Source organism: Neltuma alba, unplaced genomic scaffold, assembly GCF_004799145.2.
Source record: "Neltuma alba isolate B1F8T4 unplaced genomic scaffold, ASM479914v2 tig00005722_pilon, whole genome shotgun sequence".
Taxonomy (NCBI): Eukaryota; Viridiplantae; Streptophyta; class Magnoliopsida; order Fabales; family Fabaceae; genus Neltuma; species Neltuma alba.
The window spans coordinates 559,439-587,389 of record NW_021634207.1 but is presented as its reverse complement, the minus strand read 5'-3'; the positions used below and the strand labels follow the sequence as shown (position 1 = coordinate 587,389).

Sequence of the window (27,951 nt, the reverse complement as noted above, 5' to 3'; positions counted from 1 at the left end):
CGACTACTCAAGCAGAGCAGTAAATTCCCCGACCACTTGCGACTAGTCGGGGTCGAATGATCCATCGGCGCCTTCGACCCTATATAAACCGCCAATTCTTGATCTCTGCTCGGACCACTCTTCGTTGCATCCTGCGAAATCTCCTTTCCCTCATCATGTCTAATTCAGCAGTAGAGCCTCACGAATCTGCTCCTGACACCCCAACATTTGATCCCAGTCACCCCTCCCTGCCCATTTCTTATCCAATTAAAACCCTCCATGAGCTGGAATCCCGGTCCTATTTTGACTCCTTTCACTACCCTTTTAACAAAGCTTCCGTTCCCATCCGAAGTCTTGGCTCTTCTTCTTCACTGCCCAGCCGGCGCAGGTTGCTCGTGTGCCATGATATGGCCGGGGGTTATACCGATGATAAGTGGGTTCAGGGTGGCACTAACGCCGATGCCTATGCCATATGGCATTGGCATTTGATAGATGTGTTTGTGTACTTTTCTCATAGTCTAGTGACGCTTCCTCCTCCTTGTTGGACAAATACAGCTCATCGTCATGGCGTCAAGGTACTTGATCTTTTGATCATGGTGCCGTGACACGGTCCTTTAAAAACTTTTTAAACTGCTTCATCAAAAACTAGTTATTGGAGTCAACTGAATACCTCCGCTGTTGGTTTAGTTTAATTGATATGAGATTAGATGGTAATCTTAAACATCTTTCCTGAATGTTATCTCGGGTTTTAATCTGTCTGTTGCAGGTTGATTTTTCTAACATCATTTATTGCTTATAATCTAATCACAAGGGGTAGATGATGTCACTGCATCACTCACATCGTAACTAGTTTCAAATTGATTAACTGAAGGATGTTGTACTTTATCTTTCCTGGCTGCACTTTTGATATCTTAGGTGTTGGGAACATTCATCACGGAATGGGACGAGGGAAGGGCGGTCTGTAATGAGATGCTTGCAACTAAGGAGTCTGCACAAATGTATGCAGAGCGTTTGGCAGAGCTTGCTGCTGCTTTAGGCTTTGATGGATGGCTGGTAAAAAAACTCATCGTTCGTGCTTGCTTAGGGGTGTTCATACACGTGTCTTTGTAGATTTAAATTAAATCTGAGTAAAGAGTGATTTTCTTTGAGAATTGTTATATTTATTATGATACCAGAGGTGAACTTCTTGATCTGCAGTGCAACAGAGTCTCCTAGTGCAAATAGAGTGATTGTCACAAATTTATTAAACTTGAATATTATAGTTTGAGTTCTATGAAATTGGGCTGTTTGAGCTGAAGCTGCATAAAGAATTTGTTTGATCTAAGTACTTTTCAATGTTCACAGACTAAGAAATTTACAGACGTTGTCTCTGCCGCTGGAATTTTTAATAAAAACACGTTAAGGGATATATGTATGTATGTATGTATGTATGTATGTATGTATGTATAGTGAGAAACAGATGTCACTATTCTTCTTTGGTTTGAAGCACTGCATTTATTATATTCCTGTGATCTTGCCTGTGGTTGAAACACCAGCATTTAATTGCAGATGAACATAGAGGTAAATTTGGACCTGGGTCAAATTGAAAATTTGAAGGAATTTGTCAAGCATTTAACATTGATAATGCATTCTTCAGTGCCCGGATCACTAGTAATATGGTAAGTGTTAGAAGATGCAAACTAATTTTTCTTGTAATATTTCGTTGCTTATGGTGTGAAACTTGACTTTATTTTCTTCTTCTTCTTTTTGGCTCATATAGGTATGACAGTGTTACAATCAGTGGTGAATTAGAGTATCAGAATAAGTTAGACGAATATAATAAGCCTTTCTTTGATATATGCGATGGAATTTTTGTAAACTATACGTGGGAGGTATTGTCTATTTCTCTAGTATGCTTCCACAATTCCATCATTTGATCAATTTTATTTACCAAAATCTATTTTTTTATGCACGATCTAGGAAGACTATCCAAGGCTCTCTGCCAATGTTGCTGGTGACAGAAAGTTTGACGTGTACATGGGAATTGATGTGTTTGGGAGGAACACTTACGGTGGTGGACAGTGGAATGTAAGTGGTTGGTAACGCTACAAAATCTTATTGTGCAGCAACAGATTATATGTCAACTATTTCAGCATATAACTTATTTGTTAATCAATATTATTCTGCACAGAACATCCAGGAACCGACGCTCACCAATCACAACTATGTATTTCTTAGTGCAACATTGATATAGTTGATATTCTCGATTTATTGCTTCTTTGTTTCAATTGAAGTAGATACCTTGTAGATGGTATTCTCCTAGTATACTACATCCCGCCCAAAAAAAAAAAAAAAATCTCTGCCAGGGTGTGGATTAACTTGCATGCTTTAGGTCCAGTTAATTACTCAAATATGATGTTGCAGAGATTCTAGACATATTAAACTTCAAAGTATCTTGATTTTATTTTAGTATATAATAATGGCTTTTATCAGAGATGTTTATTTTCTTTGAATTTATAAGCTTACAACTGACATTAGAATTCCTGCCCCAACCCCCCCCCCCCAACCAAGAAAAAAGAAAAGAAAAGAAAAAAAGAATTAATAGTGTATTTCTTCCTTAGTGAAGTGCTTAGCTTTTAATCCCATTAGAAGTCATTAGCTTTTTCTCCGAACAGAGTACTTAAATCCTTTCTTCCTCATTGCAAGTTGTAATTAATGCACATAGTGTCACTTATAGTATATGAGAAGTTATGCAAATAGGATATGTTTTTACTAACTTCTTCATGATTTCCCCCCCCCCCCCCACTAACTTCTTCATGACTCTGAGCTATGGATGTGATGTATCAGGCAAATGTTGCTCTTGACGTACTAAGAAAGGAGGATATCTCGGCTGCAGTATTTGCTCCTGGATGGGTCTATGAGACTAAGCAACCACCGGATTTTCAGACTGCTCAGAATCGGTAATGCAGCTATTTATGTTTGTCATACCCAACAATTGCATACATATTACATGGTATGTTTGCATTTTGGTTAAACGAAAAAAATAATAATAATAAAAGACCCAATTAGTGTCATATGCTAAAATCATTTTCACAATTTTGAAGTTTCCTAACTTCTTGAATTTTCATATTAGGCAAACAAGTTTCATAATCATGATGGTCATTCCATTTTGAAATACTTACTCATATAAGTGCCTGCATTATTGCATTACATTTGTTATTGTAGTTGGTGGGGTCTTGTGGAGAAATCATGGGGTATACTACGAAACTACTCTGGAACACTGCCATTCTACACAAATTTTGATCAGGTAAACAATTGTGATTCTTGTCCCCTTTGTTATTTTTCTTCCTACTGCTCAAATGGGACTTTCTGAGCTTCTGGTATGAATAAAACTCTGAAAATGTTTGGCTCATACTTAATTGGATACAACTTCAAGTTAATATTGAATTTTGGTCTAACAACAACAACAACAACAACAAAGCCTTATCCCACTAGGTGGAGTTAGTTGCATTGAATCTTGGTCTAAATTACTATAAAATTAATTGTGAACAAGCAAGGAAAATGAAATCGAGAATTAAAAAAAAAAAAAAAAAGCTGTACTTTCCTCTATCCCCATTTAGGCTGAGCGAGTGACATGCTTGAGAGGAAGGCATAAAACAGTACAAATCATAGCTTTAAACACTCCCATTAGAGACTTCATCTGTTCACTTAAAAAGTCAGAATAAAAGCCCAGACCGGACTTCTTTCAATTTGCCCACAGTACTACTTAATGCCTTCTGGTGTTGGTAATGGGTATATAAATTATATTATATTTATTATTATTTTTTATTTAACTCCAAATAATGCTCTTAGCGTAAACTTCTGTCATGAATTGGTCATAAGATAAAAGTGGCAGGTAATTTTAGCTTATACAATGGCTTTGGACAGGACTTGTGCTCCTACAATTAGTTCGCTAGATGCAATCCTTGAGATCTTTTGTGGTTGCTACATCTATTTTTCTTCATTAACCTTTGGGTTGAGGAAGAAACACTGTAGATCAGATTTTTCTGAATCACTCAAATGTGGACATTCTTTGTTACTTTCAGGGACATGGTTATCATATTTCGATTGACGGGCACACAGTATCTGATGCTGCTTGGTGCAACATTTCTTGCCAAGGTTTACAGGTATGTACTCGAATAAGTACCACATCGACAGTTGCATTTACATATACACATCATTCATTAATTGCTTGTTTGTCATTTCTGAGATTAAGTAATTAAGTATAAAAAATGCTACTTTACAACGACAGGTACAATATTTGTGATCTTTGATAGACACCCCTCCTCTTATTCCACATCCTCATGTCCATCACAGATCCTTTTCTTGCGCAATGGATGACTTGCGAATTTTCTTCTTTAATTGCATCTATACACCAAAGCCGTGACTTTTAAACTGTAATTCCTTCATTGACATAAGTGATACTTGTTCAGAGTTTGTTTATATTCTAATTTACGCATATGTGTGCAGCCGTTCCTTGGGTTTGCTGATGTTACTCCAAATGCTTCTATTCAAGCTTTTGTTGAGTAAGTACATATCAGGATTTCCTTCTTCTAATTTTTTTAATCGATTAACGAAACAGAATATATGTCATATAATTCATGCTTTTAAAGTCAATGTACTTAAAACAGAAGGCATAACTGACTGACTCAAATATTTTGATTATAAGAGGATGCTTCAGGATAGGTAATCCTCATTCAATTACTAAGTACTGCTTTTGTCGCCTGAGAATAAAAAATGTTCTATTTTAAATCTTGCTTTTAATTATGCGGCCATCCTCAGGAACATCTTTCTTGGCAAGATTAAGAGTTTGATGGCTAAGCTGATAGTGGTCAAAGTCTTCTCATATTATCAGTCACACTTCTTTCTTTCTTTCTTTCCTTCCTTCTCTCTCTCTCTTTTTTTTTAACTGACGTTATTATAACTTCGTTTTTCTGTTTTTCCATCTAAAATGTTGAATAATTTGTCGATTTTAATTACGAAAGGACGTCAAGCACTCAAGCATTTGCTTGCTTTCTTTGGAATTCGCAGCTTTAAGGAAGCATCCTATAGTGGAGGGGGGAACATTACTTTTAAGGGATCTCTCGAGCGGCAAACTTATTTCCAGAAGAGAATTTTTCTGGGGCAGTTTGCTGTGGGCGAGTCACCTATCCGTATGTTATATTCTGTAAGCTCTCTACTTGTGAAATGTACGGCATATATTAGTCATTTATAAGCTCAAAGCTGCGCAATCCGGAAAAAGGAATTGGGGCATTTTTTGCCTGGCCAAATGTTATATTGCCCATTCAGACAAGGCTGGCTCTTTTCTTTAAATCTAGTTCGCTCATGAAACCCACAACTGATGCAGGTGAAATCTGATAGCAATTCTTCATTGGGAGTTGCGTTTGAGTTCACTTCCATTTCAAACGAAAGAACTTCAGTACTCATCGCGTCTCCGGAAATGAACCAGCTCTCAAGCAAATTTGACAAAGTACTCATGACGCGTGAACTGAAGGGACTTTCCCCTGAATGGGTTGTACATGAAGGCACAATCACTATGAATGGGTACGTATTAACAGGAATGCATGCTGTGTGCTACAGATCAGAGCCTACATTCAATGTTCCAAGACTGAAATCCAGGTCACATGGCCCTGATGGCACAGCCAGTTCTTCAACGGATTATTTTTCGGTTCTTGGTCATGTCACAGTCAAGAGTTCTGCTGATAACTCGGATTTCCCTGTGTCTACTTCATGGCTAGTTAATGGTGAATACATCAAATGGACATCAGATTCCGAGGGTTCAAGGACCCTTAGTCTCAAACTTCTGTGGAACCTGAAAGATGGTCATAATTACGTGTTCCTTAACTACAAAGTGTATGTAGAGAAACTATCAGATCAAACAGAACGTGTGCCAATGCCAGAGTACCTTGGAATAGCACAAGTGAATTGTTTCTACGTTTCTGACCTCAAAATTCCTTCTGCCATTTCCCGTGTCAAGTTTATTATCCAAGTTTGTAGAGATGATGGCACAAATCAGAAACTTGGTGATTCTCCATATTATGAGCTGCATGTCGAAAATTCTTAAATGATCATTTTCAATGTAATATTACTTCTCCTTCATATGAGGACCCTATTGAAAAATTTGAATTTAGAGGGCGCTTCCACATGTTAAGCTTAAGCTGAAAATGTTAATGAAACTTCGTTCTAACGGTGCAAGTGAAGTGCCTTTCCTATCGTTGTTGTTTATTGTTACTACTACTTTATGCTGATCAGTCAAAAAGCATAGTGCTGCTTTGATGTTAAACGTGGTGAGCCTAAGACTTCTATTGTGTGGGATACTAGTAACATGAGTCCAAAAGTAGGCAGTGCATTGACTATAATTGTGTTTGAGAGCTGCATACAGTCACTGTGAGGAGGTTCAATGCTCCAGGCTGCTCAATGTATATTTAAATCCTTTGAATCAGCAGCATAACCGCGTTGTTCGTATCTACATTGTAGCGTGTGGAAAAGGCAAAAACAAGAAAGAGAGAAAGCTGAGCAGCTTCTACATAGCGTAGATTTTCTCCACCATGGGCTATTAAAAAACAAAAAAATCTTACTTTGACTTGACAAGTGGAAGAAAAAAGAAGAAAAACGAAAGAGAACTGAAAAGGGGTGGGTTAGTGGCATCTGAATTCGAAAACAAAATGTTTTGGAAGTATTAACCTCGAGCCCTCAAATGAAAACGAAGTTCCTACTTCCACTTGTTTTGTCTCCACAATAATGCAGAATTTCATATTGATAGAAAAGAGGGATGTGCTTTTGTCTTGTCTATTTTGACAAACGCGTGTAATTTTCTGCTCAGTGGCCGGTATATAATTCTTTTATTTTGACTATCGACGAGTTCCATCTAACCTCACCACCGGATCCAGAAGCCTCTGGCAATCTCCAATTCACGCCGGAGCAACTGAATCAAGTTTTAAACTTTCGCTTTACTTCGGCTTAATTATGTGTATTTAGGCCTTTGGGGTTTTATTTATTCAAATAAATAATGGTTAACCCGTTACGGTACATCTGCAGTAATGTTTTTTCTTTTTCAGTGAAGAAGAAGAATCATTCACTAGTGTCTACAACACTATATAACAACCATTTTTTTTTCCCGGTAACACCACATAACAACCATTTTACTTTCAAGAAAACACGCAATCAGCTTGTCCTTTCTACAGTTTGTACCAGAAACTAATATTGTAGGAATGAGCACGTTTAATTTCTTTTAACTTAAATATATTTAAGCTTTTTCTTAATGATAAAGGTTCAAGTGATTTCACTCCTACGATTTATCAAGATTAATACCAAAAAATTACATTATATTAATATTAATTCGGAGAAATGCGCCTGCTGCATGTGTGGCGGAGTGTGCGACGGTGAAGATTAAGACTGGGAGAATGGTTATGAGCAATTAATGTCTGTAAAATCTAATGTTAATCATAAAATGACGTTCGAGGATCGTCTAAAAATATTAATCATAAAAGGATCGATGCTTTATTAGAATTATTTTTTAATACTCATTTTTTATTTTTCAATTATTCGACTTTAATTATATATATATATCTATGATGTTCTCAGTAGCTATCTTTAATTATTCTAGTCTAGGAAATATATTTAGATAGGTATAGAAAATTTTAAAGAGAATAAGGCTGAGTGAAAAACGAAGACCAAAAAAATCATTTCAATAAAAAAGCCTTAAGATACAATTAATGTTTTCAGAAAATTGTCAGGTGCCTTCACCCCATCACATAGCAACGCGCGTAGAGGATGTTTCCTGTCTTTGGCAAGATAACTAGCAAAGGGATTCTGTAATAAGAATCAAAATATATATACTCCATGTTAAATAACAGAAAATTAGGCACATGGATATCTCTACACAACCAGTATCGGGGGGGAACTGCAGCGTAAATGAGCCCATCCGCAACCGAGAAAGAACTCAAAGAAAGAAAGAAAATAAAAGTTTTCATTAGTGGGATTTTAGTGTGATTTGTTAACATGTTGTGTGGAAGTCAAGAGAGTTGGAGATGGCTTTCTATTGAAAAGTAGAAGAAGTGCCCATGATGAACTTACTAAGCTTTCAACCTTTGACTTTGGCAAAATGCTTTCACATTAAACCAAACAACTGACGGTTGTTAGCTCTCCCTCTTCGTCTTGAATATTTAGAATATTAATACGTGTGTGTGTACATTGCGGCCTCAGAGGCAGTCTTAACAGATTTAAATTAGGCACATCCCTTGAACTGAGCACTTTCCGGCACAGCCCCCCACGTGAAGCAGCCAGAAGAAACAAAAACAGCACTTGCTATGTATGCTGCTGCCAGTAGATATACACGTACGTAGAGAGAGAGAGAGAGTTGAAGTTATGTAATAGTTGAATAAAATGGTTGTTTTGTGAGGTAATTGACAGATGACGAGACAGGAAAGTGGAAGAGATAAGAAAGAAGGGAACATGTGAGGAGTTGAGAGAAATCAATCATAGAGTGGCTTAAAGTAAACACGGATATACAGAACATAACTTTGCCAAGGAAACAGCCAACCCAACGCCATTACTCGTTCTAAGAAAAGCCAAATGTGCGAATAATTTCCAGATCGTAACAACGCCATCACGCAATAATAATAATATTTCGTGCCTGTTTATTCCTCCGTGCATGATTATTTATTCGAAAGAACCCCAAGCTCAAGTCAGACGGGTAAAAAAAAAAAAACACGTATTACACGCAAATTTTATTTCACAACCTGGCTATAATTAGGAACTCATGCTTCGCAGGCCAAAAACATTTAATTTTGTTCCTTCGGTGTTTGTTATAACAACCCTTTCGATGGTTCTTAATGTACAAGTTTGACTATAAACCGTTAATTTTTTTATTTAAATATCATTTGTTTTGATACTCGTAAACCCAACTCTATTTTATGTTGTTCCACTACTACTCGTTCATCATTCCCCTGCGATACCTCCCACTGTTAACGTCCCGCAGAGTGCCATTTGACAATAATAGAAATGAAAATAATACTCTCACCGTTTTTAAATATAAAACACATTTTTACACTATAAAACGAGTCGTAGACAAAAAGAGTAGTAAAGATTGGGCACAAACTGTCTTTAGGCTGTTTGATTCTGACATTTCCATGTGCACACAACACACACATACGTACAGGACTTGCAAACAAGCAGAAACTGTAGGCTGATCACATCCTAGAACTTGAATTCAGGTACTCTTAAGATCAAAGGACGGATTCTGATTGGGGAAATGAAGCGTTCTTGGTTTCAGGAAGTTTCAGTTTGAAAGGAGTCGAATTCCAAATCGAACACAAGTTTCTAGAGGGGAAAAACTTCCTGGAATTTGGCTTTTGCAGACCATAAGACATATTATATAATTATCAGAATGCCGGGCCTTTGTTTTTTAAAACCCCCACCGACCCTGGCCTCAGTGCATTAATTTACAAGCACCTCGGTTGAACAGGTTCGCTGATTCAGAGCACTCTAGATTACTCCGTTAGTACTTATAATCACATGCTAGAGTTGACCCCATATTACTCCCAGCTTCTGTCCTCAGCCACAAAATAAACCAGGTGCAAAGAACTTTTCGTCTTTCATGTTATAGTATAGAAGAGGACTTGCGAAAATAACGACAAAACAAAAATGGCCAGGAAAGGCGAAGCGGGTGAGAAACTATTATTCAAGAAACCATGTCATGTCCAAAGATGCTCTCTATCTTGAGAGAGTGATCGCGATGGATTACATTGCCAGAAGAAGCTAAATTGAGATGCTGAGGAAGGTCATTTTGGAGAAAGTATGATTTGGGGTGATCTGGTGGGTATGGCAGCATCACCGGATCATTCTGCATCTGGATGCAGAGTATCTCTGCTTGAGCCAGCGCCAGCTGCATTTGAAGCTCCGACACCTGGTTTTGCAGGTACGATATGGCCCCGACACAGCCATAAACCGGGTCTCTCACTCTCGCATTAGCTTCATACACCAGACTGCTCACCGCATCGGCTCTCTGGTGCACCGGAAGTTCCTGAATCATTCGTTATGCGAGAAACATAAGAAACCAATACTTGAAAGATGGAGTCTTACTTTTTTCGTCACTGTGACTGTGAATGTTGGATGAAGAAGCAAACAAAAGAGGGGAGGGAAAGTGGGGTGAGGAACCTGTAACATTTTGCTGACGTTGCTGGCGCCAAAAACCTTGTGGACGATGGCGAACTTTTGGGAATCATCGGAAGGGAAATAGGGAGCAAAAATGCAGTCTCTGGCGCATCGGCGTCTGAGCAATTTGCATGAAGCGCAGGGGGAATTCCCACCCATTTTGGCCTTTTTGCTTTCTGATGGGATGCAACGACAAAGCCAGAGAGTTGGGGAGGCATGACTTTAGCAGCGTTCTTATTTATAATGTGGCCTGCGGCGCCTGGCCCAACCTCCGCTGCCAATCATATTTTATTTAGTACTCTACATGAGTGAGAGGAATCAATCGGCTATTCAGCTATGAGTAGGCTCTTGGGTTTTTAATTTTATATTATCTTGAATAGATATTGATGATGATTTGATTCAACGAATTAATAATGCCTCTTTTAGGTTTTTTTCCCCTGTTTGATTTGTTTGTTAGCAAATTTTACTTGTTCACATTCTACTGGCCAAGCAAAATCAGGAAATTTTGATAGAACGGATTAAAAATGAGACGAGTTGTGATGAAGTGAGAGTTTGAAGTGTTTGGTGCAAGTTGTGTTAGAAGTAGAGCTGGTAATATGGGTTGAGCCCGCAAGTTCAACCCGCCAACCCCCTAAGAAGTGACGGGTTTAGTTGATAAAAATCAGACTTGTTTTAAAACGAATATTTTGATCTCGTAACAGCTAAGATTGAACCCACGGCGGGCTAACCCGCAGGGTTGACGGGCCGGCCCGTTTTATTTTATTTTATTTTTAAAAAAATTTTCGTCCCTCAAATATAATTATGTCTACTTCTTTGGTTATTTATCTCATTCTTATTATTTAAAATTATCATAATGTAATATATCTTTTACTTTGTATTATGAATTTTACTTATAACAAAGTTGAGCAAAAAGAAGGCGATTCTACTTATGAAGCGTAACCAGATAATTTCATATCTTCATATCATTCTTTAAATTATATCAACATTGAATGGTAGCTCATGGTTAAGTATTTGATAGTGATTTGCAACATTGTGTTTGTATTATTATTAATTTAAATTTTTAATGTTTTAATTTGGGATATATGTTTAATAATTTAGGATGATGTATCATGTATACTTTATAGTAGTATTTTGAAATGTTTAGAACTTTGGATTTCATATTTTATTTATAATAATTTCTATATGCATATTTTATTTTAGGTATTTAAGAATTAGAATAAATTTTATTAAAAGAAAACAAAAGGCACCAAAAAAATTTTAACAAAAAAAGTGGCGGGTTGGCGGGCCTAACCCGTTAACTCATCCTGACGGGTTGGATTGGAAAAATATCAGCCCGTCAGAAGTCGATTTTTTTATAACTAGCCGATCGGTCTTTGAGCCTATCACAAGCCAACCCATAACCAATGAGTTGGCCTGTATCACCGGCTCTAGTTAGAAGCGGAGAAACTGAATCAGTGGGCAATTTTTTTTGGGGGGGGGGGTTCTCAGTAGCGACGGCGTTACTGTGTGTTTGAATGAAGATGTTACATTATATCGTATGTACGTACGTTGATCACTACAGCTCCTGACGCCTCAACCTCGTCAAATTCGAATTCGTCTCTCCTTCGGCCTCCGCCTCCTCCATTTTCTTGTATATTGATCAGAAGTGGGAAATTTACAAGTGAATGAAAGCAGGTGTGGTGTAGAGAGTGAAAGAGGAGTTGAACGTTGAAGGTGAAGAGCAGATACGTAGAAGGGGGGCCCACAGGGAGAGAAAGAAGGGATATAAAAACAAGGGTTATGGTTGACGCCGCCGATCTCTAGCGCGCGCACACACTTGAAATGGCTTCCACGATGTTTGACTATACACTGACGCGGATAGCTTAGCTTCCCCTCTGAGCTGGTGCTGAGCTACTGATTATCCAGAGCGAGGGGTAGGTTTGTAATTAGCGCGCTAAGTCGTTGTTCTTGGAGAGCGAGGAGCGCATGTTTGTAATTACCCGCCAACATTCACGTGAACCCGCACATTATCTCTAACGCCTCTCTTTCTTCCGATGTGGATTGTTTGACTTAACTCTTCGATTAGGATGCTCTTAAACTCTGAAATATCCATAATATAAAAATTAGTTGATTATAGCTTAAGTAAGTAAATTAATTATTTGTAATAAATAGGTATTATATTTCTTAAAATGTCTATGTTAATCAAATGTCATTTAATGAAATTAACTTTAATATATACAAAGACTACAAGAATTCTTTTTAAAAAAATCGATAAATAGAAAAGACAAAGTTAATCGAGATTTTATGTTTATGACCAAATTAAAAGTCAAACTAACTCTTATATTAAGAACAGTAGATGGTACTAGTATTATTATACCACCTCGGATTCTAAATATAATAGCTAGTTAACTAATTTGAATAAATTAAGAAAATAAATTAAATTAGTTATTTGTTACAAATAGGTATTGTATTTTCTAAAATATTTTTGCTAATCAAGTATATTGGTTAGAATTATCATTATTAGAATGACTAACTTGAAAAAATAAATAAATAAATATGAGAAATAAAATGAATTGGGGTCTTATATTTATAACCAAAATAAAAGTCAAACAACATACTTCTCCGGTCCTTAATATAGGACTCAATTCTTGAGTTGATTTTGGTCCTAAATATAAAACCCATTTCTCATATTTATCAATTTTCTCTAAATTACCCTTATAGATACTCCCTCAACCATAATCAAGTAGAAGAGGGAGAGGGGGTATTAAGAAAGATGACTATGGTGTTTTAGGAAAAACGTGTCATATTTTTTATAATTAACTAACTTACCTAATTTCCTTAATCTAATCAAATTAGTTAAATGGGTCTTATATTAAGGACCGAAGGAGTATTATATTAAGAAACTGAAAGTGGTATTAATCAATTAACAAAGTCCTTCACATAACTTTGCCACGAGCGGTGCTATGCATGATTTATACTCCCTCCAATCCAAAATACACGACATTTTTTTATCAGCTAGGGTTGCTTCAAAATCTCAAGATAGATCGATTTTAATTTGGAGGGTAGTAGATATAATATCAGATAGGATATATGGAGATATGTGTGTGTGTGTGTATATATATAGATAGCGGAAGCTCGAGAAAACCTGTAAGATTCTTCAATGAACCCTGGATGTTTCTTTCCTCAAAATCTACTGCGTTATATTGGAAGAACAACATATCCTTCCTCATGGTATAGAGGAAACCACGTAATCCAATTTCAAATTCATACTTAGCGTACTCACACGCATATTCTGAATTTTAATTAACAAGATTTTTTTATTGAAAAAACTCACAAATGTTTAATTTAATTTTTTCATTTTAGATAATTGCGAGCGAGCAGCTTCTAGAATATAAGCTAATATCTAATCCGCCGCATTAAAAAACTTCTAACGACAAGAGGGAGAGAGAGATCAAAGATTGATTTGGAGAGTATTTGGATAGAAATCAAATCATAGTTTTAGAAGTGTTTTTACGGTTTACGAAATAAATATCTAGAGGAATTTGTTTCGTTTTATAAAAAAATGTATCTAAAATCATGGTTTGAAGGTTGCCAAACACCCTTTTAACAGCGACAGCGATGTTGTGAGCGTTTACATGGTTATGAACTCCTGTCAAACTCAGATTCAGGTTTCCTGAGACTGTACATTGTCACTAAAAGTCTAAAAGCCAGTAGAAAGAAGACGTGAATGAGATTCGTGACGTGCAATTAGATTGTATGGATTATTATAGATAATGAAAGCTGATTGGGATGGAGCTCAATAATAATAACGACATTGAGACTTGTAAATTGTGGGAGAGCTAGCTAGAAATCCTATGCTGGCGTCGCATTAATTGCTTCACATGATTCTTCACGGCTTCCCCCAACTTCAAAGCTTTCCCCGATTTCTGATTGACGCTGACTGACGCTAACTATCCCACTGCTTAATATAAAAGTTAGTTAATTAATGTAAACAAATTAAAAAAATTAGTTAAATATTGTTTTTTTAAATATATTTATTAATCATATGTATTAGTTATAATTTAAGAAAACATTTAATATATATAACTACCATGATAATTATTTCAAAATAAATAAATATAAAAAAAACAGATTGTGATATTATATTTAAAACCAAATTAAAAATTAAATTATTTTTTATATTAAGAATCGGATATAGTATTTGCAAACCAAAAATTTCACGGTCACTCCTGGTAACGGCTAAACTTCTATCCAGCCATCACGGACACACACTTGTGAAGTTAATTCTTCATTCCCTTTTTTGTTTTTTGTGACGTTAAAAATAGAGCGCGAATGTGCTGCGATTCAAATATCATGCAAGCGAGAGAATGTTCCTGCTTTGCTTACACACCCACACACACACACAATTTCCCGTGTCGGCATGTTGTTTGAGGTTATATATACTGGTGGAAGGACGAGGGCACCAGGAAATTACAAGAGGAGATATAATATTGAGAATGAATGGGTGTGATTTTATAAATAGAAGATGATAAATTAATGGGGGAGGGAACAAACATCTCACCACGATAGAAGGAAACGACATGAGGCTTCCAATGCGGTCATTTAATGTGCATCGTGGCCATCAAGATTCCTTTTGAGTCCACCTTATCTCTTCCCCCCATCATTAATATATGCATACTCTATATTCTGCACAAATTAAATTGCCACGTGCTTTCCCTACCCCTTCCCCCAACCCGTCCACTATGCTAATTTATTATATATATATATATATATATATATATATTTGCTACGTACTAAAATGTCTTGTTCACAATAGTATGTGGTGAATTTAAATTTAACGGTGTTCATCACAAGTCGGGAAAACTTGCTAGCTGCGTGACTTTGTATTCACGAGTCCCCTCATGTCCCGTTATCTAGTTACCACAAAAACAGCATGAGAAAATACCCCATCAATTAATTTTAACACGTGGCCTGCAGTATTAGTCAGCTAGAGTGGGATTCGTCCAGGAGAATAGGAGACATTGGCCTGCCTCCGTCAACTTTTTCCCCGGCCTGGCCTCGCCTTCCTCCTTTGGTAAAATAAAATAGATGTTCATCTTTAATACTCTTTTAGCCTTAAATAACTGTCCTTTTAAATTCACAGCAATTTATCTAAAACAAAAGCCCCAGCAGCCAGAGCAGGAGATTGTTTTGGTTGTGGGGGTATGGGTCGGTATGTAGTCCACAGGTAAGTCAACATTTTGCCCGGCCCGGCCCCCCTTGGGCCTCCACAACTGGCTGGCTCATGCTCGCCACCCTTGGTTTAGACTATTGGGCCAGTGCGTACTGCGTGGGTTTGAGACTTGGAGCATCACGCTGAAGGCTTTAGCTCCCTAGCCCCTATGGCTATAATATCAGGGAACGCCACGGAGAAAAAGAAGGGCTTACTTTTCTTTTCTTTGTTTGTTTTTGGTTGCCCACTCAGTTCACCGAAACTTTGCTCCGACTACATCTGGATCCGACCTGCATCGCGCACCTGGCTGTGGTGGGTGAGTCTCCCAACGGGGATTTTTGCATACGCTGAGGCTCGAACTCGAGACCTCGCTTAAGCGGTACCAAGCTGCTTACCACTTGGACTAACCCCCGTTGGTAGGGGCTTACTTTTCTGCTTCCGTATCACAATTCCCACCCATTACCCAGGAGAACAAGCTTTGGGCTGAGAAGAGAGCTTTTAATTTCTTAGGCCCAACATCTGAAGGCTCCGTTGTTCCACTATGCTAATCAGCCCAACCCAATAATGCGTCCGACCACCCTGAGATCTGAATCCCTTTCCAAATGCGAGATCATGAATAGTAATGCCAAATAGCCAAGTACTGCTATAATCTGACGACCTCGATTTTTAATCATGGACTTAAATTTATGATCGTTACTATTATGAGCTCCTCAGCAAATTATAAATATTACTTTCATCTCTACGCATTATTTTCATGACAATCACGTTTTACTATTTTGTCACCCCATATATTGAATTTTATTCCAACGCGATAAGTATTTGGTCCTCGCACAAAGTTTCATCTCGGTCCTTTTCTCCCCCTCCGACGACCAGGCATCGGTATCACAGCACGATAAATAGCAAAATTTCGGACTTGCCCCAATCTATTTCACAGATTCTCTTAGAGCAGTGGTTAGAAATTAAACGTGAGGTCGGACATTGAGAGGAATGATTTTCGATTTGAGCCAACATTTTAGTTAAAAGATTTTTAAGAAACGGGTAGACTGAGACCGACCGAAGTTCATTATTTTTATTCTTACGAGTCACGGTTTAACAACTGATCAACACTGCTCCCGAGCTTTCATTTACGTTTTACAAATGCTCATCAGTTGAATTTGATATATGCACTCTCTACTAAAAATGATACAACCGTTAAGCTGTGGTAGCGGCGTAACACTTGTCATAAGGAGAAACAGATTCAAATTCTGAAAAATATATTTGTTAAGAGATTTTGAAAAAGATTAGAGAATACCATGATTCCGCCTAAAAAAATTAAAATGATATAAAAGAGCAATTGGATGTTTGAATCAAAGTTAAGTTTGTGTCTGTTTTTCTGACCAAATTTAATCTTGTTCGTAAATGTTTGGGAAAAAAATCTTTTCATTTACGCGCCAAAAAATTAAAGCCTACATGCGCTTTTTAACAAAATATAATCACAAGATTCAAAACTAAGAAGGAGGTATTTTCTTCGATTCTATTTATAAAATTTCGTTTACAGAGTATAAACAAAGTCTTATAAATAAAACCAGAAATAGTATAATTCTATACTAAATAATCACATCCAAAATTTAACTCAAAAATGCTTCCTTGGCCCACATCGACGCTGTTCCATAATAAAGCGTAAGAGTCACGCGTCGCCACTGCAATCCTCAGTCTCATCGCATCTGGTGATTCGTTGAAATCAGAAGGAAGGAAGCACGAGATTCTGAGGCCTTTCCATGCTACTCTTTTTATTCTTAATATAGGACTCAATTATTGAGTTGGTTTTGGTTCTAAATATAAGATTCATTTATCATATTTATCAATTTTTTCTAAATTACCCCTATAGATATTCCTTCAACCATAATCAAGTAGAAGAGAGAGATGAGGTATTAAGAAAGATGATTGTGGTGTTTTAAAAAAAATATATCACTTTTGTTATAATAACTAACTTACCTAACTTTCTTAATCTAATTAAATTAATTAAATAGATTTTATATTAAAAACTAGAAAAGTAACATTTTTGGTCACACAAACGGCGGCAAAACCCCAAGCCACACTCGTATCGTATCTATCTATCGTCAATGGACAAAAATTTTGGAATTAATGTAATATTTTGTTTATTAAATTTATTTTTATTTTGATTTTTGTTCTTTAAGTTTTTTATCTCTTAACAGACAAAATAATTTAAATTTTTATTAGATTATAAGAATTAATATTTTAAATAAAAAATTTAGGAATCAAAATTTATAATTTAAAAATTAAAAAATTAAAATTAAAGTAAGAACGGACTTGATGAAACTAAAAACCGTACTGACCTAAAGTTTTCAGATGTTTTCATTCCCGCCTGAGCCCGCCAAGGCGCCAGCCACGACCACGAGATCGCCACGCTCCTCACGCATCCTCTCAATTATGACCCTCCACGCGTCCCTTGCTCCTACGGTTTATACCTTCACTCTCCATCTCACTCTCATCACCCTCCTTATCCTCCCCTCTTCGCCTCGCCACACCCAAACCCCGCCCTTTCCTTCCTCTGTTTCATTCCCCTTCTCATACTTATTCTGCTTCTGCACTTCTCTCCATTCCAGCTCTGTTTATCTTCTTCTCTTGCTAAACCTGGTTTATCCGTCTTGTTTCGTCTCGAAATCATGCTTCTTAAAGCTGCTGCTTCGTCTTTGTCTATCTCCAACGTCAATGGAGACCATCTCGGTTCTCTGTTTCCTTCATCTTCGCCGTTTAACTCGTCTGCTTCTTTGTCCTTGATTCTTCCCTTCTCTCCTGGGAAAAATGGAAGTGCTTTAGTGCTTTGCGCCTCTAAGAGTGGGAATGATCGACCCCTTACAGGTGTCCTCTTCGAACCCTTTGAAGAGGTTAAAAAGGACATGAGTCTTGTTCCCGACGTCCCACAAGTTTCTCTTGCTCGCCGGAATTTTTCGGACGAGTGTGAGGCTGCTATTAACGAGCAGATCAAGTACGTTTCTTCACTCTACTATCGGGTGTCCTTGAAGGGATAGGATGTCTCACATGTTTATGTTTCTTGCTCATGGATGTTCCGCTGTCTTCAATTTTTTATTTGCCAATGCTTATCCCTTTTTTTTCGATTGTCTTCTTGCTTTACAGTGTGGAGTACAACGTCTCCTACGTTTACCATGCGATGTTTGCTTATTTCGATAGGGATAATGTCGCTCTCAAGGGTCTTGCCAAGTAGCGCTCTGTTTTCCTTCGGGGTCTCTTTGGCCATTTTCTTCCTCTCGGTCAGCACCGATTAATGATTATGATTTAACAGGTTTTTCAGGGAGTCAAGTGAGGAAGAAAGACATCATGCTGAGAAATTGATGGAGTACCAGGTATCTGACTTTGTCGTAGAGATATAGCAAGAAGTCTTCTAGGTCTTTCTCCTTTGCGGTCATGTTGAATTCTTTCTGCTACATGTGTCGCTGTGAATTTCAGAATAAGCGGGGCGGGAGAGTGAAGCTGCAGTCTATTGTGATGCCACTTACTGAGTTTGATCATGATGAAAAGGGAGATGCCCTATATGGTATGTTTCTACTCGCAAATTTACGCCTGATGTATTTAAACAATTCGCCCTATAATTGAAGACACTCTGGTATGTTAACTGCATTTTTGTGCGTTTATCCTTGTGAGATATGCGGTTGCTGACTTGTTGCACTTGAGCATTTCTTTTTCAGAACTATTGATGCAACGTTAATTTCTAATTTCGCCCATGCATTACACGCATGTACTAAAATGACCGTGATTTATTGCATTGCTCGCTCTTTAACAATATGAAACCTTTGAGAATCAGTAGCCTGGTCTTACTTGCGATGCTTGGATAAGATTCTGGGGGAAGTAGATGCTTTTGCAGGATTTCACGGAAAATAAACGTCCTATAAATAAGGATATGTTGTTAACATATGCAAGCTTTGATTGTTTCTGACTTTCTGTTTGCTGATGGTTTGCTTTTAATCATGGCGTGTATGATAATGTGTTCTTTGACATATATAAATTTATTCATTATCTCTGTTAGTTGACATGATGTAGAATACAAGTAAGGCGTTGTTAGTGGATTTTAATTTGTCTGCGGAAATATTCCACTGTTGTCAGCGCTAAACAAAATTATATTTGTTTTTCTGTTACAGCTATGGAGCTTGCTCTATCATTGGAGAAGCTAACTAATGAGAAGCTCCTAAACTTGCACAAAGTAAGACAAGTTAGCTTCATATTCATATTGGATTAACTGCAATGCTTTCTTTTATCTTAGTCATGTATTACGTAGGCATTGTTATAGGGAAAGTTCTTTTCTTATGACTACTTGACGCATGCTGGTTAATAGGCTGCCTCAAAGAACAATGATGTGCAGTTGGCAGATTTTGTTGAAAGCGAGTTTCTGGGTGAACAGGTAATTCAAATTTTGGTGTTGAATTTATAACTTTGCTCTTTGCAACTGAATGAAAGAGACAACACAAAATTAGCTGTTAATCATTGTTATAAACTTTGCACAAGTTGCATCTGCTTGGATCTGATTTCTGTTATTTGGAATGTATTTACTGTAGGTTGAGGCCATTAAAAGAATGTCCGAATATGTTGCTCAGCTCAGAAGAGTGGGCAAGGGACATGGTAATAATTCAGATTTAGTTTGCATCAAAGTGTTTTCTGTGTTTGGCTTCGCCTTCTTTTTTTTCCATTTGTTTACATCTTGGGGCCTTGGTATGGACTTGCAGGTGTTTGGCACTTTGATCAGGCTCTGCTACATGACGAAGCTGCTCATGGAGCTGCCGCCTGAAGGATTTTTTTTTTTTTTTTTTTAAATTATCAAATTTTACTTTTGTCCTCTGGCCAATTCTCTCTAAGGTCGTTTGTATGGAGTAGTCTATCTGCTTGATTTTGTGTAGTATTATGGCCAGAGGGGGGATTGAAGTGGAAGCTGAAAAACTATCGCTGAATGATTTTGGTCACCGTTATCGTTATATATAGACTCTGTCCGGTAGAGGAGATCATCAAATAGAACATTCTTCCATGGGTTTGCTGTTCAAGTTCAACATCAATATAGCGTCAAGGCAATTAGAAGTTCATCCTGACTTGAGTTTTTCAAACAAACTAAGAGCAAAAGATACGAGTCTCGAAAGTTTATGCCTTAAGTGGAATTTTATTAATGTTCTTGTTAGGATGAACTTTTGGGATGTGTTATTAAATTTCTGATTAACAATGCCTAACTTTGTCGTGATGACCATAGAAGCAAGATGCTTTCAGATAATTGATTTCGATTCAATGTGTCCCCTATAAATCCATCGTGACCAGTGACCAGTGACCAGATGAAGGTGCTCAAGTTTCAGATGGCAATTCATACATGCAAAATAATATTAAAAAAATTAAAATTATAGGAAAGAAACAAAAGATGAAAAGTAAACTCAATTTTGAGATGTTTTGTTGTTGGGAATTGACCTCAGCAATCTCTCCTTTTGCACGCGATTGATATAAACTTCATTTTGTCATGTAATTTGAGGCTCGACTGAGTATTTAAATTGAAAATACAGGGGAAAAATAGGAGTTAAATAACCTGATGATCAATTCGAATATTCACGCTCTCAATTGTGTCGCCCACTAATTTTATATAATAATACCAGTTTATAGATTTAATCTTGTCAATTTTTTTAATAAATGACTACGTCGATTTCAAAAGCGAAATGACATTTCGTGTTAGATTTACACTTTACAGAGATCATGAACTTCACAATTCAAGTATGGTTCGTGCTTTAAATAAATAGCAAGAATACTATACTTCTTCTGACCCCCCAAAAAAAAATATTATAATTCTTTTGTTAACATACTCCTGCTAATTATAAGTCATTTTTAACATGTTTCATACATATTAAGTAAAATTTTAAATTTCATTAATTTTCATTTAAAATTTAATAATTTTTTAACTCCATCTCTATTTAATATAATTATACTCCATATAAATAAAATCAACGCAATAACAAATAAAAAATAAAATTATATATCCATATAAAATTTTTTTCCAATACCTTATAAATATGATCAAAAAATATCTTTCCTTATTATCTTATAAGTAGAACTATAAGAGTATGAAATAAGCTCTCCTGTATTCACTTTGGCCAAAAAGGAAATAATTAAGCTATCACACCCGAATGAGCCACAAATAAGTCAACATAAATTATTTAATTGAAAGGGGAAAAACAAATAAATGATTTCAATAACCAGTTGGAGAAAAGACATACGATAATGACAAATGCAGTAAATGTTCTATACCCCAAAAAAACCAAGTAAACAATTGAGTAATGTTGCTGACATGCGTATAAGGGATTGATTAACCATTTAGCGATTCACAATGTGGCGAGACAGCAGAACCTGTGTCAGGAGCTGGTCGCTATTTCATTGGATCTTGATTTTCCTTCCGTATAAACTTCTCCTGCCCGTAGCTGGTTAGATTTAGATTAGATTACTACGTTACAGGTTAACCAGCGCCGACGTTGGAGCCTGCGAACTGTCAAGGAATTCACTAAAAGACAACTATCTGTGTTGGTGGCACCGCGTCTCCTGGAAAGTGAGCAATCCTGGGATGATACGGCCAACACTCCCACCCCATGTTTCAGAGATCCCAGAATTAACACAATTTTTAATTTTATCATTGAATTCACAACCACCTCTCTCTTTGTTCATCTTGGATAACGACATTTTGAAAGAGCTTCCTCGTTCAACCGCGTCTCTGTCTCTCTCTCGACTTTCCATTCCGGCGTAGAAATGGCAATTGTGGTTGAATCTCTCTTCAAAGAAAGAAAGTACCCGTTCGTTTTCGCACTCTTGATTTTGCTCATATGCGTCACGCTCCTCCTCTTCTCTAACTCTACCTCCACCACCACTTTCAACCGCGTCGTCTTCTATCCTGAAGTTAAAGGCCAACCATCTCCGACCCCTTTCGTGGCCCCGATCTCATCAATTCAGAAAGACCAAGCGTTACCTAAAAAAGTGGCCCCTGCCACAAGCCCAAAAACTGAAGGGCTACCCCAAAACTTGAATCCGATCACGATTCCCAAAGATGAAGGGCCACCCGAAAGCGAGCTTCCGATCACACAACCCAAAGGCCAAGAGCTTCCCCAAAAGAAGGGGGATATCGACATTGTTACCGTTGATGTGAATATTGATTGGAAGCTATGCAAGGGTCCAATGGCGGTGGATAATATACCCTGTTTGGACAATTACAAGGTGATCAAGGCTTTGAAGAGTAGGAGGCACATGGAGCATAGGGAAAGGCATTGTCCAGATCCTACCCCGCACTGTTTGGTGCCGCTTCCGAATGGGTATAAAGTCCCCGTTCCGTGGCCCAAGAGCAGGGACATGGTGAGATTGATACTTCGGTAAGAAAACTTATTGGTATAATGGATGGATTCCCTTTTTGAAAATTTTTTTGACGCGTTGATTGGGTGACAAGGATTTCTTAAGAATTCAAATGTTCATGTCACCTTGAATCAATACTTCTTTATATGGTGAATACCGTCTGCATTTCAGGACATTCCCGTTTGTACTGATTGCTTTGTAGGTTTTTCCTTTCAAGTATGTTTATCTTTTTGTTTTGGGTTAGAACTTGGGGGTCTGACTAACTACTTAGGCATATTAAGAATGTTTACCCGTTTTTTTTTTGAGCAGAACTTTAGAATCTTCTTGACTAAAATACCATATTCTGAAGTTGTTCTACTTGGTACTTAGTTATGTGTGCAGTTTATACTTAGGTAATGTTGAAAGTAAGGGTGAGTGAGTTTTATATTTACGTTTTCCAGATTTGGTATAACAATGTGCCTCATCCAAAGCTCGTGGAGTACAAGAAGGACCAACATTGGGTGGTAAAGTCTGGTGAATATCTTGTCTTTCCCGGAGGTGGCACTCAATTTAAAGATGGAGTTAATCATTATATTGAATACATACGGAAGGTATGCTGTCAAATGGCTTCACATCCTACTGCTAACTTTCCTAAAGTGTGAGACCTTCTACATCTTTAATCCTTGTGTGACTACTATGGTGGGGGTGGGGGGGAACTATAATCAAGTCTTGATGGTGTATGAAATGGAAAATGATTTACGCAATGTCAAAATTGGTTTTTATTAGTGAGGAACTGGAAACAGGTGATCATGCAATCTTTCCTTCTGCTTTATCTCTATGATTTCCCTCCAGATTGTGCCTCCTATCTTGATGATGATGTCAACCAAGGCATTGGGTTTGAGTGCTCTAAAATATAAACAATTGCAACTTTAATGACTTATTGTTGAAATTTTGTAGACTCTGTGTAAAGCACAGCATAGAATGGGGCTGAGAAGTTTGTATTCATTCACTTAATGAGACTTTACTGTTTTACGCTGTTTTTGTTTGCAGTCACCACTGTTGTTACTACATTTCTTACTATGATTCTAAGCAATGCTTTATTTTGATTTAAACATGATGTAATTGTACCTTGCACATTTGTTCTGCTGATTTGAGTAGATATTGGTTGTTTTATGTTCATTTCACACCAGACACTACCAGAAATTCAATGGGGAAAGAATATCAGGGTTGTCTTAGATGTTGGTTGTGGCGTTGCTAGCTTTGGTGGATATCTGCTGGACAAAAATGTTATGACCATGTCATTTGCCCCAAAGGACGAACATGAAGCTCAGATACAGTTTGCTCTAGAGCGAGGAATTCCTGCAACTCTTTCTGTTATTGGAACACAAAAGCTGACATTTCCAAATGACGGATATGATTTGATCCATTGTGCACGATGCAGGGTGCATTGGGATGCAGATGGTACTAGTGGACTTCAGTCTATGTTCCATTTATTTCATTTCTAACAGCAATGTTTATTTTAAAATCTGATTTACAATTTTAGGTGGTAAACCATTATTTGAGCTGAATAGGATTCTTAGACCTGGAGGCTTCTTTGCATGGTCTGCCACACCAGTTTATCGAGATGATGAAAGAGATCAGAAAGTATGGAATGGTTTGTCTCTCCTCCTCTCTCCCCATTTATGTGTTGCCTTCGCTGTCAGTTTCTCCTGTCTTTTCCGTATTGGGAAGATTTTGGACATTCCATATGAGCCATACATGAAGGCCCTAATAAACGAGACACTAAAAAAAGGCCTAGGTTGAGATACCTTTGCATTTCTGTCTCCACAACAGCTTTGCATATTGTAGAACATTGGAATCTTGTTTTATTTTAGTTACTTCAAGCACTGGATAGTATTTTTTTTCTAAGAAATTGGAGAACATTTAAATTTTTCTAAGATGGATGTTGCTGGACATGTTTTCTGCAGCCACGATGACCGTAATAAGATCTATGTGCTGGACGGTTGTGGCTAGGACTTTTGATTCATCTGGAATTGGGATGGTTATATACCAGAAGCCTACTTCACCTGATTGCTATGGAAAACGCAAAGTGAATAATCCACCTTTGTGTCAAGAGAAGGATGGGAAAAATAGCTCATGGTATCTATATATTTTTGTTTCTTTCCAAACCCAAATAATGGGGGAAGAAGCGGACAAACTTTTCTGCTTATGTTTGTGTATTTCTTTTGGCTGTGATATGTAATTATGAATGGGATCAACCAACTTGCTGTATTCAGACATACGCCGTTGCAAATAATTGACCAATAATGCTAAGCATACGACTCTTGTTAGTTTTGTGTTGTTGGCATTAAGAAAAGGTTTGCTATTCATGTTACAGGTATACCAGATTCAGCAGTTGCCTTTCTCCTCTTCCGGTTGACGGCAAGGGTAAACTGCAGAGCTGGCCCATGCCCTGGCCCAGGAGGCTTACCAGTAAACCTCCTAGCTTGCAGTCTGATTTTGATGCTATTGAGATGTTCAACAAGGATACCAAACACTGGTCTCAATTAGTCTCAGATGTTTATGCGAATGGTCTTTCTATCAACTGGGACAGGGTGCGAAATATAATGGACATGAATGCTGGTTATGGAGGGTAAAGTATATTATGTTAGAGAGTTTTTTCTTGCCTTCTTCCCTTTTAGTTGTTTAACGCTTTAACTAAATTAGCTATGGTATTCAACATCCCTCCCTCCCTCTCTCTCTCTCTCTCTCGCTCTCTCTCTCTCTCTCTCTCTCACACACACACACACACACACAGAGTGTTCTCTTGTAAATGTGGGCTGAACTTTATATATGCCCTTCCTTCAGGTTTGCCGCAGCACTAATTGATCAACCAGTCTGGGTGATGAATGTAATGCCCATTGATTTGCCAGACACTCTTTCTGTCATATTTGATAGGGGTTTTATAGGAATGTACCACGATTGGTGCGAATCTTTCAATACCTATCCTCGCACATATGATCTTCTTCATTCGAGCTTCCTTTTCGGAAATATTGAGAAAAGGTGTGATAATTGACAGACACATTCTTTCTTCTTGTTTCATTCTAGTTTTGTGAGAGACAATATGATTCTAATGGAATGCAATTTTTGCCAGATGTGACATTGTAGACGTGGTTGTAGAGATGGATCGCATATTGAGGCCAGAAGGATATGTTGTGGTTCAAGACTCCATCGAAGTAATCAGGAAGCTGAGCCCAATCTTGCGTTCACTTCACTGGTCTGTGAGTGTACATCAAGATCAGTTTCTTGTGGGCAGAAAGGGTTTCTGGCGCCCCATGGCAGGTGGACGCTGAATAATGAACAAGATTACTGCGATGATATATCCCATTTTTGAATCCTCCCTTGTTTTATTTTGTTCTGGCTGGATACAAACTAAGAAATCGATGCTGCAGAACATGTTTACGATGCTGAAGTTTTTCCGACAGGAAGCCTTGTCTGAGTATGAATTCTGTAGACCAGACTTGGACTGCGAGATTTTTGTTCCTCATTTTCCCTGTTGCGTGTTCAATGACATTTAGCTGTGGTTCTTTGGGACCTAATGTCCTCTTAACAACTGAAAGTTCCGCTTTAAGATGCAATCCTAACTGATCACATCAATTCATGTTTCTGAAAGACAGAAAGATACAAGGAAGAATCCGGATCTTCTAAAGTTTTGAGCATCTAAAATTAGTGAAATTTAATGCACTTCGCGTATATATAAAATTTGCTTGTCATGGGTGCCTAAAGAAAACTAAACGTAGTGTTGAACTTTGTTGGACTTCATCGTTAACTTTAGAGGCTCAGATTGACGAGGAATGTAGAATACAAGCTTTTTATTATAGAGGACTTCAAAAAAAATTATTACTCTGTGAGAGGTCATTGAATATAGCCCCTCCTGATAAGATCGCGGAGCGAAGAAGAAGTAGAGTAGAAAAGAGAAAGAAGGGGAAATGAGGAAAAGTATAAAAGGAAAGTCCTCGCCAGGTTCATTGTTCATGCTTAATACCCAAACAAGCCGGCTGTAGCTAAATGAATGTGAATGAATTCAATTTAAAGTAAAAGATTCAACCAACCTGGTGGCACCAAAAAAAAAAAAAAAAAAAATGATTCAACAACCTTTTATTTAAGCACTGCAAAATTAGTCAAAGGATGCCATTTGAGTTTGAGTTAATTCACATAATAATGATATATAGTAAAATATTAAAGTTTGAACACTCCTGGTGTAATGGAAAATACTCAAATTCTATTTTGTATTATATCATTATCTAATTTATGCTTTTATGAGATTTTAAATTCAATTAAAAAATAACGTTAATTTTTTTAATTGGAACTTGACTTGACTTGAATTTTAAATTAGTCTACGATACTTAATAGCAGATAATTTATCACGTAAATAGGATGATTCACAGACTTAAAAGGGTTTTTTTCCCCCATAACACAACATTGAAAAATTAAAATATTAGCTTTAATTGTGGTATTTATTCCTGGAAAAAGAAACAAAAAACAAATGACAGAGCTATCAATCAAAAGCTTAATAAAAAGTGACTTTTCTCTTTCACACGTCGTTTGCATAATAAATTTTTTTTTTTTGCCAACCATAATAAATTCATGAAAGAATTATAACAGGTCCCAAACAAGAAAAATAATTGAAAAATAAGTCCATAGGTTGTTATTCTCACTGTAGGACTTGTCATTACAGGCTGTTCAGGTTGTTATTGGGACTTTTTAGTGATTATTTCTTTTTTGTGAGACTTGAATATAATTCTTCTTAAATTCATTTAACTGATGACCTCCAAAATAATAATTAGTACCGGCGGTAGTAACTTGCTAAGGGTGCCAATATTAGAGGGTCTTCATTTCTATTATCATGATGAAAAAAATAGATTCTGATTGAGCTCCCAGTGAATAATTTATAATCTAGCTCATGAGCTCATATCAGAAACAAAATTGAGGGGAGTGTTTGAGAACTTAAAAAAATATTTTTAAAAAATAATTTTTTATAAAACGAGACAAATTTTTTTATATATTTATTTTATATACTGTAAAAATATTTTAAAAAATATACTTTTTCGGTCCTTAATGTAAGACTCATTTAACTAATTTGATTAGATTAAGGAAGTTAGGTAAGTTAATTAATTATAAGAAAAGTGACACATTTTTCTTAAAACACCATAATCATCTTTTTTAGTACCTCCTCTCCCTCTTCTATTTGAGGAAGTATCTATAGGAGTAATTTA

The 27,951-nt window shown here is 37.0% G+C and overlaps 3 protein-coding genes across 3 annotated transcripts; 2 read left to right on the top strand and 1 right to left on the bottom strand.

Annotated features, from left to right (window-relative positions):
* The first annotated feature begins 21 nt into the window (after positions 1 to 21).
* LOC114748519 (cytosolic endo-beta-N-acetylglucosaminidase 1) lies at positions 22 to 20,431 on the top strand. Its single transcript, XM_028936947.1, has 20 exons — positions 22 to 554; positions 895 to 1,032; positions 1,528 to 1,637; positions 1,739 to 1,850; positions 1,939 to 2,046; positions 2,806 to 2,918; positions 3,184 to 3,265; positions 4,044 to 4,124; positions 4,468 to 4,523; positions 5,029 to 5,164; positions 5,345 to 6,056; positions 9,827 to 9,916; positions 17,723 to 18,332; positions 18,482 to 18,565; positions 18,648 to 18,708; positions 18,812 to 18,899; positions 19,501 to 19,562; positions 19,695 to 19,760; positions 19,915 to 19,978; positions 20,083 to 20,431. The coding sequence occupies exons 1-20, from the start codon at positions 57 to 59 to the stop codon at positions 20,142 to 20,144; spliced, it is 3,333 nt and encodes a 1,110-aa protein (XP_028792780.1). The 5' UTR covers positions 22 to 56; the 3' UTR covers positions 20,145 to 20,431.
* On the bottom strand, positions 9,574 to 10,347 carry LOC114748465 (LOB domain-containing protein 12-like). Its single transcript, XM_028936874.1, has 2 exons — positions 10,156 to 10,347; positions 9,574 to 10,021 (listed from the first exon to the last, which is right to left on the bottom strand). The coding sequence occupies exons 1-2, from the start codon at positions 10,309 to 10,311 to the stop codon at positions 9,680 to 9,682; spliced, it is 498 nt and encodes a 165-aa protein (XP_028792707.1). The 5' UTR covers positions 10,312 to 10,347; the 3' UTR covers positions 9,574 to 9,679.
* A 1,354-nt stretch (positions 20,432 to 21,785) lies between the features above and the next one.
* Positions 21,786 to 26,274, top strand: LOC114748425 (probable methyltransferase PMT23). The gene is made up of 8 exons (XM_028936815.1): positions 21,786 to 22,720; positions 23,158 to 23,307; positions 23,887 to 24,157; positions 24,240 to 24,350; positions 24,664 to 24,835; positions 25,074 to 25,328; positions 25,544 to 25,738; positions 25,830 to 26,274. Exons 1-8 carry the CDS (start codon positions 22,124 to 22,126, stop codon positions 26,026 to 26,028), a joined length of 1,950 nt encoding a protein of 649 aa, XP_028792648.1. The 5' UTR covers positions 21,786 to 22,123; the 3' UTR covers positions 26,029 to 26,274.
* The last annotated feature ends 1,677 nt before the right edge of the window (positions 26,275 to 27,951 follow it).

Excerpts from the sequence above, each read along its gene's own strand:
- LOC114748519 (XM_028936947.1), top strand. The coding sequence starts at position 57 with ATGATCCATCGGCGCCTTCGACCCTATATAAACCGCCAATTCTTGATC. Across the intron at positions 2,047-2,805 it reads ACGGTGGTGGACAGTGGAAT|GCAAATGTTGCTCTTGACGT; the intron begins GTAAGTGGTTGG and ends GTGATGTATCAG. Across the intron at positions 5,165-5,344 it reads CTATCCGTATGTTATATTCT|GTGAAATCTGATAGCAATTC; the intron begins GTAAGCTCTCTA and ends CAACTGATGCAG.
- LOC114748465 (XM_028936874.1), bottom strand. The coding sequence starts at position 10,311 with ATGGGTGGGAATTCCCCCTGCGCTTCATGCAAATTGCTCAGACGCCGA. Across the intron at positions 10,022-10,155 it reads ACGTCAGCAAAATGTTACAG|GAACTTCCGGTGCACCAGAG; the intron begins GTTCCTCACCCC and ends CGAATGATTCAG.
- LOC114748425 (XM_028936815.1), top strand. The coding sequence starts at position 22,124 with ATGGCAATTGTGGTTGAATCTCTCTTCAAAGAAAGAAAGTACCCGTTC. Across the intron at positions 22,721-23,157 it reads GGCCCAAGAGCAGGGACATG|ATTTGGTATAACAATGTGCC; the intron begins GTGAGATTGATA and ends TACGTTTTCCAG. Across the intron at positions 25,329-25,543 it reads ATGAATGCTGGTTATGGAGG|GTTTGCCGCAGCACTAATTG; the intron begins GTAAAGTATATT and ends CCCTTCCTTCAG.